This window comes from Cervus canadensis, chromosome 31, assembly GCF_019320065.1.
Source record: "Cervus canadensis isolate Bull #8, Minnesota chromosome 31, ASM1932006v1, whole genome shotgun sequence".
NCBI classification, from domain to species: domain Eukaryota; kingdom Metazoa; phylum Chordata; class Mammalia; order Artiodactyla; family Cervidae; genus Cervus; species Cervus canadensis.
In genome coordinates, this window is record NC_057416.1 from 23,013,652 (window position 1) to 23,030,334 (window position 16,683).

General features: G+C 43.9%; 1 protein-coding gene across 2 annotated transcripts in view; it reads right to left on the reverse strand.

Annotated features, from left to right (window-relative positions):
* Positions 1–5,433: 5,433 nt before the first annotated feature.
* MFHAS1 (multifunctional ROCO family signaling regulator 1) overlaps positions 5,434–16,683 on the reverse strand; it is a 108,897-nt gene continuing 97,647 nt past the window's right edge. The window contains exons 3-4 of one of the 2 annotated variants that reach the window (XM_043454105.1): positions 13,362–13,472; positions 5,434–7,942 (exon numbers count right to left, since the gene is read on the reverse strand). In XM_043454105.1, the coding sequence (XP_043310040.1) occupies positions 13,445–13,472 (28 nt within the window). In that variant the 3' untranslated portion in view covers positions 5,434–7,942; positions 13,362–13,444. The remainder of the gene's footprint in view (positions 7,943–13,361; positions 13,473–16,683) is intronic. The other variant, XM_043454104.1, reaches the window with a different exon arrangement.

The following is a 16,683-nucleotide window of genomic DNA, read 5'->3' on the forward strand; positions in this document are numbered from 1 at the left end:
TGCCCAGAACGGAGGATCCAAGACATGGAGCTGTGGGTGCGGGGTGGGGGTGGGGTTTAGGGAGGTCATGGCTCAAAGGTCACAGATGCTGGCTGAGCTTATATTTAGTGCCTTTTCTTAAATGACTATTTCTCCATTTGCTGTATGTCCTCAGGACAGTTTTCAGAGATTTTAAAATAATAGTGGCTTTGTTTTCTTATTTTTCAACCATTTTCCCCACTTTGTATTGCTGGAGAGAATTTCCACCAGTTCAGCTGCCGTCTTGACCTATTTTTTGGAGCAGGAGAGAAAAGACGGACTGTATCTCTGGTTGCCAGGCATTACTTCTACCCCTCCATGCTCCCTGGGCACATGGCCTGTACCCAGCTTCATTTCATGCCATGATTTCTCAAGGACCGAGTGATTATAAAACGAAGCCATTTGTTCTGTTCAATGTGTACCACATCAGTTAGTGAGATTTTGTTTTCATTTCTGGTGAGTGAGACAGGCGGGTTCACTTTCAGCTTCGGCAAAATATCCAGAGAAAAAGCATTACACCTGGAAGAGCTTCCTAAAACATATGCACATTCTCACAAATTCAAGCTCCCCAAATTTCAGAGTTGTGTTTATATGAACAGTTTGGCTGTATTGAAACATTTAAGAATGCAGAGCCTACTTTAAACTTCAAATTTAAGAAATACTCATTTTCTCATCATCATTCGTCTATAATCTTTCATTAAAGTTTTCTAGCAGAAATTTTAAAACTAGGGGGAAGTATTTTGTGGTGCAGGGAGGTCCTTCTGACGTACACAGAAATTGTGTGATCTTTCCATGGGCAGCGTTATACCAGACTGGATCCCTCCATTATGTTACCCAGATGCTCACATATACCATTTTCATAATTTTTGCCATCTAGTCACCATTTTTTCTATGTCTGCGTACCACCTGCACTTATTCACTTAATATTTTTCTTTCTCATATATTTGAAGTGTTTCTTTCTAAAAGCATTCATCTTTTAAAAAATTATTTGCCTGTGGTGGGTCTCAGTTGTGGCCTGTGGGACCTTTGCTTTTAGTTGTGGCATGTGGGATCTAGTTACCTGGCCAGGGATCGAACCCAAGCCCCCTGCATTGGGAACTTGGAATTTTAGCCACTGGACCATCAGAGAAGTCCCTAAATACATTCATTTGTAAAGCAACTGTTCTATCACTAGTGGGAATAATCAATTAGTAAATACGATGAAGACATAACTTAAAAATTCTAGTTAGATACTATCAAGGACTCAGAGCTTAAGACTAGCTTTCCCAGTAAAAAAAGAGAACTCTGTGTGTTACTAGAATAGGATGAGCTATGTTTGATGCCCATACTGAGAGCTGTCCCAAGTCCTTTACACATGGGATCTCGTTAGATATTCATCACAACTGTGTGAGGTAGATGGCTTGCTCCATTCCATTTCACGTGGGGACACAGGCATGGGAAAGTGGGTGCAGAGCCAGGATTCCCAAGAGTGAGTGATCTGGGGCAGTGCTCTTTGCATGCTTACTCTGCCCAGTCATGTCTGACTCTTTGGTGACCCCATGGACTGTAGCCTGCCAGGCTCCTCTGTCCATGGGATTTCCCAGGCAAGAATACTGCAGTGGGTTGCCGTTTCCTTCTCCAGGGGATCTTCCTGACTTAGGGAAGTCAGGTAACCAGGTCTCCCATGTCTCCTATATTGCAAGCAGGTTCTGTACCTGCTGAGCCATCGCAGGTTCTCTTAACCACCCTGCAATCCTGCCTCCAAAGAGAAGTGACTTTGTTGGTTGAAGCTACCTCTGCCTCACTGACAAGTGCCCTGGGCTCTGTAGACATCCTGTACCTTGGAAATGACGGATTTAGAGACTGTCCACAGCCATCCTCCCCTCTCCAGCACTTGTGGAAATGCCTTCTAGTCCACTTTGAACATTCACAATGTTCCTTGGCATCTAAATGGTTCTGAATCCTGCGGTGAAAATTCGTTTGTGCTGTGCGTAGTCACTTAGTCGTGTCTGACTCTGTGTGACCCCATGGACTGTAGCCCACCAGGCTCCTCTGTACATGGGGATTCTCCAGGCAAGAATACTGCAGTGGGTTGCTGTGCCCTCCTCCAGGGGATCTTCCCAACCCAAGGATCGAACCCAGGTCTCCCACATTGCAGGCGGATTCTTTTTAAGCTTTATTTAATTCACTTTCTCAAACTTAGAACCTCTTAATATTAAAATAGAGGAACATGTCTCAGTAACTCAGAAATTCTTCATGGAGCAGTTTGTGAAATACTGAGAGGACAGTGAAAAAGTTGGTTTAAAACTCAACATTCATAAAACTAAGATCATGACATCTGGTCCCATTACTTCATGGCAAATAGATGGAGAAACAGTGGAAACAGTGGCAGACTTTATTTTTTTGGGCTCCAAAATCACTGCAGATGGTGACTGCAGCCATGAAATTAAAAGACGTTTGCTCCTTGAAAGAAAAGTTATGACCAATCTAGATAGCGTATTAAAAAGCAGAGATATTACTTTGCCAACAAAGTTCCATCTAGTCAAAGCTATGGTTTTTCCAGTAGTGATGTATGGATGTGACAGTTGGACTATAAGGAAAGCTGAGCACTGAAGAATTGATGCTTTTGAACTGTGGTGTTGGAGAAGACTCTTGAGAGTCCCTTGGACAGCAAGGAGATCCAACCAGTCCATCCTAAAGGAGATCAGTCCTGAATATTCATTGGAAGGACTTATGCTGAAGCTGAAACTCCTATACTTTGGCCACCTGATGCGAAGAACTGACTCATTGGAAAAGACCCTGATGCTGGGAAAGATTGAAGGTGGGAGAAGGGGACGACAGAGGATGAGATGGCTGGATGGCATCACCGACTCGATGGACATGAGTTTGAGTAAACTCCAGAAGTTGGTGATGGACAGGGAGGCCTGGTGTGCTGCAGTCCATGGGGTCGCAGAGTCAGACACGACTGAGTGACTGAACTGAACTGAGTTAGTCTTTGTGTTTAGAATGAAATTCACTTCATGCTAAATTATTTCTTGTGTTTAAAGATGGAGAGGTTATTTCTTTTTCAAAAAGCTTATTTTGGCTCAGCTAGGTCTTCACTGTTGCATGTGGGCTTTCTCTAGTTGCAGTGTCTGGGCTTCTTTCTGCAGGGGCTTCTTTTGTTGCAGAGTGCAGACTCCAGGGCGTTCAGCTTCCAGAGTTGTGCTCGCGGGCTCTAGAGCACAGGTTCGGTAGTTGTGGTGCGCAGACCCAGTTGCCCTGCGAATCATCCCAGACCAGGGATCAAACCCGTGTCTCCTGCATTGGCAGATGGATTCTTAACCACTGGAGCCCTTGAATAAGATATTTCTTACTTGAGCTTAAATATTCAAATAGGGTTTCTAATACCCGATGAGTTTTCTCATGTGTTCAAACCCGTATTTTAAAGGTTCACGTGCTATCTAAACCTCTTCCAATAACTCCACACCCCTCCCTACTGGTGCAACCATGCAGCTTCTGCCAGGTGACATTCTGCCTCCTTCCAGGACTGCTGGGTAACAGTCATGGGCAAGGGAAACCCTGAGCATCTGAACCCACCATTTGTGGGACACTGTGCATTCAAAGCAAACTAGGAATCTTCTTCAAAAAGCTCACAATTAAACAGGAGAAATAGCTTTGGGAGGGAAGGATACATACGTGTGATGGATGACGCATTTGTAATCGTCACTGGGGATGTCTACTGGTCCGTGACCTACTCAACAAGTGTAAAGATCTCCAAACTTATTGGCAAAGAAAAATGAGGCCCAAAGTGTGGTTTATGCTCCTTGTTTCTTTGCAGTTCAGGAGGGTTAGCGGTGGCACTGAATCTGAGGACTTTGCTTTACCTGGACATGGTCCACAGGGGTCACACCTCATTTCCTTACTCCTTTAAAAAAAAAATTTTATCGGACTATGTTAATTTTCAACATTATGTTAGTTTTAGATGTACAGAAAACTGAATCAGTTATACACACACACATATATATACACACCTCCATTCTTTTCCATGCTTTTTTTTTTTTACCATATATTACAGAATATTGAGTAGAGTTCCCTGTGCTATACAGTAGGTCCTTACTAGTTATTCTATATATAGTAGTATGTATATGTTAACCCCAATCTCCTAATATATCACTTCCCCAATTTCCCCTTTGGTAACCGTAAGTTTGGCTTTGAGATCTGAGTCATTTTTTAAAAAATTAATTAATTAATCTGGTTTTGTTCAGTCTTAGTTGCCCAGAGCAGGGTCTTTTAGTTGTGGCAGGTGGGATCTAGTTCCCTGACCAAGTATTGAACCCAGGCTCCCTGGCATTTGGATCACAGAGTATTAGCCACTGGCCTGCCAGGGAAAGCCCTGTGAGTCTGTTTTGTAAGTATGTTTATTTCTATCGCTTTTTATTAGATTCCACACATTGGTGATATCATTTGTCTTTCTCTGACTTACTTAGTAGGATAATCTCTAGGTCCGTTCATGTTACAAATGGCATTATTTCATTCCTTTTTATGGCTGAGTAATATTCCTTTGTAAACATGTACCACATCGTATCCATTCCTCTGTTGATGGACATTTAGGTTGCTTTCACGTCTTGGCTATTGTGAAGAGAGCTGCTTTGAAGACTGGGGTGCTTCCCTACTCTTGAAAAGTCTGATCAGCAGTTGGTTTAAGCTTTCCCACTGGCAGAGGGAGACTTGACTTCAGGGCACCCAGTGACACCACTTACCTTCTCAGGAGTCTTACAACAAGGCCCTCCTTTCTCCCCTGTGTCCCCAAAGCTCCGGCGCCTCAGGGCAGGGCTTGTGTGCACTGGGTCCTTCCCTAAAGGTTGTTGCTTCTGCAAGGAGCAACCACATGCATTTCCTTTCTTATCCTTAATTCAACTGTCCTTTAAAAAAAAAAACAGGGTGAATAGAAGTCTCTGACCCAGTATCCACGGGTCAGCCCCTTCAGCCAGCAAATATAGACCCCTGGGGCAAAGAAAGGCCGGGGAAAGGGAACTTGCACACCTATCATAAGTTGTGGTAGGAACATAGCAGATCACTGAGAAAAGGCTTTAAGAGACAAGTGATATCCCAGCACTGACTCCCCAGCCTGAACACAGAAGGGAGAGCATGAAAGAGGTTCTTTCATTTCCTTCCCCAACCAGAGCCACCACCATCCACCTCCTGTGGCTCAAAGTGACCTAAGACTAAAAACAGAATATAGTGATTTCCTAAGCGATAAAATCTAAACAAACAAAGACAGACAGAAATAACTAAACTCTGGAAATATAACTGCTTCATCATTTCTTTGTATTTTTTATTAAACTTTTTTGAATTTTTTTTAAAAAATTTCTGCCCGGTTATGGCAATTAAATAGGAAACCACAATTACAATGCACAAACTGTGGCATGAAAAAAGAACACACGCTCCATCAGAAATGACACCAAACCCTTTCCATTTTATTCATTCAAAAAGAGTCCAATGCACAAGTGTCAAATATGAGCACTGGCGGTTTTTTTCTTGGAAGGGGGAAAAAACATTTATTCTGGCAGCGCGTTTACAATTCCAGGAAGTGGTTTTGATACCACAAGATGCAGGAATAGAAACCATAACAAACTTGGAGGGCGTCTGTTTGCAAGGCAGGGACGACTTAGTTGGAAAAGGATCCCCCTTTGTGCTTAGCGAATTGCCCATCAGTCAGCCTCCCCAACTGAGCCTTCCCAGGTGTTGAAAGAGAGAATGGAATTTCCTGCATAGATGAAGAAAATTCCTATAGAGCAGTGTGTTTTCTGTATCTCCAACCGTCCCCCCTCCCCCGAAGCAAGTTCTCAAGCTTTTCTGGAGCTGCTTTTGGTCACATGACCCTCTATCAGGATAACTTTTTTTTTTTTTGCTAAAATACATGTGATACCAAGATTTCTTCTTACACTGCTTCTCTAAGGTTCAGATGACAGCATAAAACATCACGTGTCCAAAAAGAGCAGATATTAAGAATGTGGGCATCTATGTTCATAATAAGAGCACACACTTTGCAGGGTATGTCACCCAAAGGAACATTTTTTTTTTTCAGTTAATATGGTCCCCTGGGGAGTTAGCCTGAAGTCACTTTACCAGCCTTTTTCTGGTCAAAGTCGGTTAATTTGACAGTTGAAGAACTGTCTCCTGCCAATTGGAAAACTTTTATGCCCAACAATTCAGTGGTCCATAAAGCAATTAAATGTTACCATTCAGTTTACACTTACACACACATGCACACACGCACAGGAGAACTGTGACAGAAGGATTAACAAGGTGAATCTTGTGACTGTTCCAAAAGAAAATGAAATTGCAAATAGGAGGTGCCATACTCAAGTATTAAAATGCAGAACTAGTCTGATCCCATTTGATTTTATGATTATAAGAAATCATGCTTGTTTGACTAGAGGTTCTGGAGTTCATAAAGTTAACTCCTGGGGCACAAAACCATCTACAAAAATTGATTTGTGGTTTTTTTTTTGTGTGTGTGATGCAGCCACTTCTTTGTTATTTTTTAAATATGTGGAGACATCGTATACTGTAGCATTCCAAGAGACAATACTTTATAGAAGTAAATGAGTAATACCGCTGACTAGTTTTTCTTGCCTTACACTGGAAAGAAACAGTTTCACACATTTTTCAATCAGCATGCAGAGGAGGCAGATGTAAACAGAGTCACGCACACTCTTCAAAGAATGTGTTACTATTGCAGTAACGCTGTTTGGCCCCGATGAGGAGGAGAGAGCGGTTTGGTTGGTTGGCTTTTTAGGTTTTATGTCATGGAGATTTTAAAACCAGGGTTTTACTAGTTCTTGGCAGTAGGCCATCCAATCAGAGGCTCTGTATTTATAAATAACCAATGTGGGCTTATGCTCTTCAATTAGGCAACTCACTATCTTAGGGTCTGACACCAGCTTTCAGAGAGCTCTGCCAAATTTCACAGACTCTGTTCTAGGGGGTGGTGGAGGGGTGGGAACAGGACCTATTAGCAGAGCTCTTTACATGCTTTGGAACTAACGCCTGACTATCTAAGCTATTGCAAGACTCCACTCTTCCTTGGATATGTGGACCCCTTAATCCCCCTCCCCTGAAGAATCTTAATCACCAGGCCTCCATCAGAGTATCACCTAGTGACCAGGGACTTTTTAGTGAAAAGGAGGGGAAGGGGCTATTGCCTGAAATGCATTGTTTAAGGTTCTTGATGATTATTGTTAACTTCTATGAACCAACACTTAAGCCATGAGCAAAGAGATAGGTATCTTTTCTTTTTTTAAATCTGCAAAGGCTTAAAGAATAAACAAAACATCCGATGCTAAAGAAAGAAATCAGCCCCATGTTGGCACAGTTCTCATCAGAATATTGCACCAGTGTCAACTAATGCTAGAAGCTTCAGACTGTATAAATTTAAATGTATTTGCGTATTATAAAAATAAAGATAAACATATACATATTTTACACTAGTTGTGGAACAGCAATGAATGGTCAGTCGATCCCTCTTTCACATTTAACAGAACTGAAATCTGAGTGCTCTGAATACTGCCACCTGTACTGGAATTATGGCTTATATGTGCACGGAAAAAAAAAAAATCCCTGAGAAGCCATTCGACTTTATTTTTTTTTCTTTTCTTCAAGTAGCGCTCTCCTTGGAGGATCACAGTTCTGAGGTTCAGGTTGTAAAACATTTGCTCCATAGTCTCTCCCGTCCTTTCCCCCACCTGCACCCTCCCCACCTCATCTACAGGCTAGGTGTGCTCCCTTGCACGAAAACACCCTGAACACACATGCACGCGAATTCACAGAACACGCCTGGGAGTGTGGAGGGTTTGCTGGGTACAGAAGATGGTCCAGGTGCGTTCTGATGCTATTTTCTCCATGGAAATCCCACAGCCGTAGAAGTCACTGGTTTCTGTGCTTTTCCCCAGCGTTCTTCCTATGTGGGTAGATGAGAAGAAAGCACAGAAATGAACTAGGGAAATAGGAAATGACATTCTCAATTATGAGAACAGCAAGCGATAATTTTTTTTTTTGGCCACAGATTTTCATGTCTACTTCTAGAGCTCCGTGTAAAATAGTAAATGCAGACAACTAATGTTCTACAAAGGGAAGAGACTTTTTCCACTAGAAACCTACTCAAACATTTCTGTTCATGACATTAAATTCAGACATAAAGCAAGAACTAGATGAATTAGCCATAACTACCTATTCCACTGTAATTTCACAGCTTAACTAAGAACCCTGAACTCCAAACACAGCACTGTTTCCTTTCAAGAAGCACACACAGACATACTAAATAACTCTCTACAAGTAGGAGTATATACTAAAATGTGAGAATGAGTGTCAGTCAGGACTCAAAAGCATGATTGTACTTAAAGACTGTCAAACTAAGAGCTGGAGTTAGACGAAGAGAAAATGAAGAAGCTGCTGCATCACCAGCTAATTAAAGTTTAAAGTTTAGTCGCTCAGTCATGTCCGACTCTTTGCGACCCCACGGACTGTAGCCTACCAGGCTCCTCCGCCCATGGGATTTTCCAGGCAAGAATACTGGAGTGGGTTGCCATTTCCTTCTCCAGAGGATCTTCCTGACCCAGGGATCAAACCCAGGTCTCCCATACTGTAGGCAGATGCTTTACCATCTTTAAACAAAGTGGCATTCAATTCAGGTAACATGGTTAGATGAAAACGTGCGAGATGCTCCCATCCCTTATTTTAGCTTTCCTGTAATGAGGCACGACGTCATGTCTTTAAAAGTGCTTGGCAACATTTAATAAAACAGATCCACTTCCCCTACCCTTCACCCTACATCTCTTTTTCAAAACTATTTATTTATTTGGCTGCATCCAGTCTTAGTGGCAGCAGGTGAGACCTTCGGTCTTTGTTGCAGCATGCAGGATCTTTAGCTGTGGCATGTGGGATCTAGTTCCCTGAGCAGGGATCGAACTTGGACCCCCTGCATTGGGAGCGTGGGGGCTTAGCCACTGGACCACCAGGGAAGTCGCTGGCATCCGTCTCTTAATGCTGCCTGACTTTGTGGAAACTGATAATTTAGTATCTACCTAACACACAAGAATCGGCTGGGAGCATCTGATCAATAACTTCACCAAAAATAGGCACCTTCCATTCACTAAGTACTTAAGACATGCCAGGAATGGCAGCCTTCACCATAGTGCATTATTTGATTAATCCTTAACTTTTAAAGCTCTAGCAGGTAGGCTCTGCCTTCACCAGAAAGGAAGCTACGTTTCCAAGAGGTTAGATAACTTCCCCAAGGGCACACACCAGGGAGCAGCAGGGCCAGGCCTTTAAAGAGGGTTATCTGACACCGAGGTATGCTTGACAGCGAAAAGCAAGGCTGGAATAAGTGGGGCCCTCAAGGTAGTTTCGTGTTTCTTTGGCGCTGAGCCACGGGTACTTTCAGAAGGCCTGTTAATATAGTCAGCTTCTCAGCAGAGAAGATTTTGAAAACTGCCTCAAAATCAAGTAACCATACATCGAAGTGTAAAGAGGACGGCAGGGTGAAAACACCACTCCAACCAAGCAGTTAACTCTGGTGCAGCGAGTTCTGGCTTCGTGTGGGGGAGGTGCTATGTCATGTTTTTCTCATTGGATCCAACAAATCTTGAGAAACACAGACAGTTGTGTCTGGCCGCCTGCTCCCCTGAGCCACGTGTTAAGACTGAGAAACACAAGAATACGTAATCAAGGGCACCCGGAGGGAATATTCCAGTGTTCAAGGGAGAAAAAGGAAACCCGGTCTGAACATTTTTCCACATGGATATCATTTTTCTTGTTTGAGTGCTGAGGGAAAGAGAGGAGCTGTCAATCACTAACCGCCGCCCCCCGCCCCCCCCGCCCCACCTCTCTTTGCTCTTCCATCTCAAACTCGATCTCATCCGACAAGATCCACCTCAAATGCTACCTCCTGGGGTTCTTCCCAATTCTGCAGCAGGGTTCTTTCTTCTGTGTCCATAGGACTTTGTTGATACACCTGTCATTGCAGGTATCACATTTTAACTGGAATTAGACACAGGTTTCTCTGGTTGTATCTTTGGTTCCCATTCTCCCCAAGGAGGCTATTATATTCCTGATTTGATTCTTAGATTCTGTTATTTTTGTACCATCAACACTTGGCCCAGTGCCTTGTTATTGTTGTTCAACTGGTAAGTCATGTCTGACTCTTTGTGACCCCATGGACTGCAGCACGCCAGGCTTCCTAGTCCTTCACTGTCTCCCAGAGTTTGCTCAGATTCATGTCCAGTGATGCTATCTAACCATCTCATCCTCATGTCCTTTTCTCCTCCTGCCCTCAATCTTTCCCAGCATCAGGGTCCTTTCCCAATGAGCTGGCTCTTGGCATCAGGTGGCCCAAGTATTGGAGCTTCAGAATCAGTCCTTCCAATGAATATTCAAAGCTGATTTCTGTTAGGATTGACTGGTTTGATCTCCTTGTAGTCCCAAGGGACTCTCAACAGGCTTCTCCAACACCACAGTTTAAAAGCATCAATTCTTCCAGCTTTCTTTATAGTCCAACCCTCACATCCATACATGACCACTGGAAAAACCATAGCTTTGATGAAAACAGACCTTTGTTGGCAATGTGACATCTCTGCTTTTTAATATGCTGTCTAGGTTTGTCATAGCTTTCCTTCCAAGGAGCAACCATCTTTTAATTTCATGGCTGCAGTTACTGTCTGCAGTGATTTTGGAGCCCAAGAAAATAAAGTTTGTCACTGTTTCCATATTTTCCCCTTTTATTTGCCTTGAAGTGATGGGACCAGATGCCATGATCTTAGATTTTTTTTTTTAATGTTGACTTCTAAGTCAACTTTTTCATTGTCCTCTTTCACCCTCATCAAGAAGCTCTTTAGCTCCTCTTCACTTTCTGCCGTTAGTTAGGCACAGTGGCCTCATGGAGGGCCAAAGATTTACTGAATGAAGGAGGAATAGGATGTCATGAGAAAGTCTCAGGCAAAAGACAGCCAGGCTATAAGAGGGGTAGATGAGAGGGTGGAGGAGATGAGAAGGAAAGAGGGGCTGAGGACAGTCAGGACTGATGTTGGCTTCTCAGGGGAGGGGACACATGGCCCGGGCCACAGGGATGATGGGTTGTCATCAGGTAGGACAGAAGGGGTGGCAGCTGGCCATGGACTGAGAGCCGGCCGGAGGCCGTGTGTGGCTGACCCTCCACAGTAAGGGAGTGTCACGTGTCAGAAGGGGGGCTGGGATCAGGTTGGGAAGCCTTGTGGGTCTTGCCCAGGATTTTGAACTTGAACCATAATCACCAGGAAGCCATTCAAGGCTTTGCAATAGGGAGCGAGGTGATGGGGGTCTGATGTTGAAAGATCGTATTGGTTTCAAGGACAAAGAGGCCAGCAAGGAGGAGGCAGGTTGAGATACCCATAGGGATCTTGGCAGAGACAGGAGGGCTACAGGAAAGCATGGGCCGAAGATAGAGCTCAACGGCCAGCTTCACTCATTCAAGACACGCTGATGTGGGAAAGTTTTGTGCATAAACTTGGGGAGCTGAATAAATGGAAACAATTCCTTAAAAAAATAAGATGCACTGACAAGGTGGGGCAAGATGTCTCAGGGGACGGCCGAGTATGGGGAGAGGGGGAGAAGAGTGAACAGAGCCCCCAGCCTGGCAGCGGGTGCAGAGTGAAGCCGTCCCCGGAGAAGGGAGGTGCTGACCCTGAAGGGCTCTGGGGCAGAGGACACAGTGAACACCTACGGAGCCTCTGGCATGTCCAGGGGAGCTGCCAGGTAGGATGATGGAAACAGGCCCACAGATCCCACAGGAGAAAGGAGAGGTCAGCGTGGGAGGCTCCACCCCAGATCCTCCCAGGTCACAGGACCTGCCCTTCCTGGGGTGTGACAGCGCACTCAGGGTATTTAGGAGCTTGGGCTGAAGTGATGCCATGCCATGGTGTATTAAGCAGCTCTTTTCTGTCCTCTGATGCTTTGCTCACCCCGGGAGGGGCGGCCCCTCCTAGCCTCAGCCAGTCAGTTCCTAGAGACAGTCAACAACGCAGATGCTTCTTGACTTCACACCAGGGAATCCAGAGTCCACATCCCTGACCACGCCCTTTATCGGGAGCCACACTCCGGGCCACTATCCACCTGCCCTAATCACTCCAGGGCCAGGCTCCACACTCGGGCTGTCTTTATGCCCCAGAGCCCGAGGGAGCTGGCCAATCCACCTGCCCCCTGCCTTGCCCGCACCTTCCTGCAGAAACCACAACAGAGGCTCCTCCCACAGCTCCTCCCCGCCCTCAGCCTCCTGACCCTCCAGGAGCTTCTCCCTGCATCCCTGGGTCCCCCATACCCCACCTGCCCCCTCCTCTAAGGAACTGTCATAAACTCTCTTCCCCCCAGCAGTCCTTTCCTGATGGGCTGGCCTCACTATATCTCCACTTTTACATCCCCACAATGTACAGTTTGTCCAGACATTGACAATACGAAAGGAAGGATCCCACCCGTCTCCCCTTTGCCCCAGGAATGCACGGTTAGGACACTGATGTTACTAACTAGCTCTAGGTGGCCACATAGATCTGCATGTACTTCATCTTGACAGGTGGTAGACAGGAAGGTGAGCCCGCTTTCTCTCTTGCACACTCAGCATACACACTCACCTGCTGTGCAGAGTCACCTCATTAATACACTAGGCGGTCCTAGGTAAGTCAGTGAGTGGATTTTACTCAAGCATCTATATTTGCATTTTGAAATTTTTTTAAATTATTCCCTTTATAGGTCATCCACAGTATGCATACTAATATTTCTAGTAGAAATTACAACAGCTGAATTTATTGAATGACACTTACTCAGTGTAAGGAAAAATGCTAAATGCCTCCCCTGCAAAGGTTTCTCTAAATGCATCAAATGACCCCACGAGATGGTGCTGCTGTGACCTGCACCTGTCACAGCCCCAGTGAATCATAGGATTCAAACTTGGAGGCATAACTCCAGAGTCCATCAAACTGGCTTGGGAAAATAAATACCAACACTGCTTTTAAAAAAGCTATTTGCTGTGTTGATCAGCTTGAGCTTTTCCTGATGTTATATTCTTGCATTACATGAGTTTTTTTTTTTAAATGGCTTTTTTTCCCAAAAAGCATCTAAGGCTACTGATATATGCATTATAGTAAATCAGGCAAAAGAATCGAGCAGTTTTCTTATTCTTAAACCCCAAACACATCTTGATTCTGGATAAAAGATTTGTAATCTTGAAGTGTCTGGCTCTTGGGAATCTCTTCATCCCAAACCCACCCTCCCGCCGTTTCCCCCTAAACTTTCCAAATCCTTAGGAAGCCCTTATCTATTTAAGAAACCCTCTCTGCTTCCCAGAGACTTACCCTTAAAAATTGGTGCTCCTAAAGTCACAGATTGGGTACAGTAAAAATGATGGCATAAGGGAAAGAAGCACTATCTTTTCCACTTAATTGTCCAAGAAAGTATGGAGATACCTGAGCAGAGAGGGAACAAATTCCAGTATCAATGTGGCTGATGGAAGACTAAATAATCAGAGAAACACTGTTCCTCCCAGCCAGTGACAGCAACAAGGCAGGAAGCTGTCTTACTCCTTACAGAGAACAAAACAAATCAACGCAAATCAGTGTGACACGCCCCACAGGCAACCTCCACATTTCAGCCTCTTTTCCTTGTGAAATACCATCCTATCCCCACCCTGAGATCAGTGAAAAATTCTCCATTGTGATTAAGCCAAATTCATCCATTCCTTAAAAAGAAAAATTTTTAATCAAGTCTATACTAACTCATCTGAGTGCATTTAAACATACTTTGCCCATCTGGTAAGATAAAGGCCACAGAATCGTCTTCATCCTACTTTTTACAAAAGCTTATTTGAATTGGTCTTCAATATCCTTATATCTTAACAATGTAACTGGCAAAATTCCTATGCAAAGTAATCATTCTACGTTGGAGAATACTTGCAAACAGTCAGTAGCTGGAATCTGACTCAAATTGGAATGCTCCAGTATACACACAATAATCCAAGTTTGAAATGCAGTCTGAGCCTTGTCTTTTATTATCAGGAGACCACATAGAAGCATGTAATTTGCACTCCAGTATGTTCTTTTTTATTAATAGTTTATATTTTATATCGGACTATAGTTGATTTACAATATTGTCTTATTGTAAATAACAGCGAAGTGATTCAGTTTCACATATACATATATTGATTCTTTTCCAAATTCTTTCCCCATTTAGGTTTTTACAGAATACTAAGGAGAGTTCCCTGTGCTCTATACAGTAGATCCTTGTTGGTTATCTGTTTTAAATATAGTAGGGTGTATATGTCAATCCCAAGCTCCCAATTTATTTGTATCCTGCAACTTTACTGAATCCATTGATGAGCTCTAGTAGTTTTCTGGTAGCATCTTTAGGATTTTCTGTGTGATATCATGTCATCTGCAAGTAGTGACAGTTTTATTTCTTCTTTTCCTAGTTGGATTCATTTAATTTCTTCTCTGATTGCCATGGCTAGGACTTCCAAAACTATGTTGAATACTAGTGGCTTGTCTTGTTCCTAATCTTAGAGGAAATGCTTTCAGTTCTTTGGTACCACTGGGCAGCATTGTGAATGGCTGCTGCAAAACCTTCCTGTTCCGTTCTGTGTTTGAGGGCTGTGCCTCAGAAACTAACCATGCCTCTTCAAACAAGGAAATCCCTCTTGTTGTCTCCTGTGTTGTGAATATCTCCGGTGCTTCAGTTATTTTTTCTTCCTCTTGTCTCCATTCAGCCCCTCTCTGGACCTCCAACTCCATCAGGTCTTCATTACTGAGCTCTTCGTGTTGCGCAGAGAGAAGTCCCATGAAGTCACCCTCTTGCAGATCTAGCTTGAAATAAAGATGTACTGCTGCACTCTGTACAGTGACAGTGTTAGCTGCTCAGTCATGTCCGACTCTTTGCGACCCCACGGACTGTAGCCCACCAGGCTCCTCTGTCCATGGAATTCTCCAGGCAAGAATACTGGAGTAAGTAGCCATTCCCTTCTCCAGGGGATCTTCATGACCCAGGGATCGAACCCATGTCTCCTGCATTGCAGGCAGTGGTAAAGACCACTGAGCCAACGTTGGAAGCCCTGCTGTTTGTTAAACATTTCTTGTACCTTCTCTATCTGTGCCTCCATTCTTTTTCCAAGATCTTGGATCATCTTTACTATCATTACTCTGAGTTCATTTTCAGGTAGCTTGCCTATATCTACTTCACTTGGTTGTTCTGGGGTTTTATCTTGTTCCTTCATCTGGGACTTGTTTCTCTGCTATTTTGTCTAACTTTCTGTCACTGTGGTTTCTGTTCTGCAAGACTGGAGTTCTTGCTTCTGCTGTGTGCTTCATGGTGGATGAAGTTGGTCTAAGGGGAGAGGTGGGCAGCTGTGGGCTCAGGAAGACATTAGGCAGCCTGTCTGCAGATGGGTGGGGCTCTGTTTCCATCTCTTTGGTTGTTTGGCCTGAGTCATCCAGGCCCTTGAACCTATAGGCTGTTGGGTGGGGCCAGGTCTTGGTGAAAAAATGGCAGCCTCCAGGAGGGCTCATGCCAATGAGTACTCCCCAGAACTACTGCTGAGAGTGTCTTTGTCCCCACAGTGAGCCACAGTTCCCCCTGCCGACCACTACCTTCACAGGAGACTCTCCAATAGCAGCAGGCAGGTCTGGCCCAGGCTCTTGTGAGGTCACTGCTTTTTACCCTGGGTCTTGGGGCACACGAGGTCTTGTGTGCACCCTCCAAGAATGGAGTTTCTGTCTGCCCCAGTCCTGTGGAAGTCCTGTGATCAAACCCACTGGTCATCAAAGCCAGATGCTCTCAGGGCTCCTCTTCCCAGTGCCAGACCCCCAGGCTGTGGAGCCTGACATGGGACTCGGAAGTTTCACTTCTGTGGGAGAACCTCTGCATTATGATAATTTTCTACTTTTGTGAGTCACCCACACGGGTGGGAATGGAATTTGATTTGATTGCAATTGTGCCCCTATTCTACCATCTTGTTGTGTCTATATTTGTCTTTGGATCTAGGATATCTTTTTTTGGTAGGTTCCAGTGTTTTGTGTTTGTTATTGTTGTTCAGCAGTTAGTTGTGATTTTGGTGTTTTCATGAGATGGAATGAGCACGTGTCCTACTTTGCCATCTTGTCTCTACTTACTGAATGTATCTCTCATATGTCTTAAGGTAAAAGACATGTCTTAGATATATTCATAGCTAACCTTCTAGATCCCGTCTTTTAAATGAAAATCAGTAGATAAGTTGAGTTAAACGGCAGTTTTTCAGAATATATACTTTGATAAAGGAGGGAAATCTCTTTGTAAATGAAAAAGAGAAATATTCTATGGTAGCTAAAAATGAAACGCAAACAGCAAGCTGCCATTTCCCCAAAGAAGTTCACAGTTCCCTTCCAAATTGGAATTTTAAGTATCTCAACCTATAGAGCAATAAAATGGAGATAGGAATTCAGAGATAAAAATTCTAAAAATAAATTTCTTCTACTTTCTCCTTGCTTTCCCCACTGAAAATATATTTTTGCCCCCTCTGATCCCTAATGTCCAAGGCTCAGTACCCCTTTAATGTCCAGATTAAAGGTCAGTGAGGTTGCCTCTCATAAGTTCTGAAGGGTAAATGTGAGGGATGGATGTGTTAATTAACTAGGTGATGGGAATCTGTTC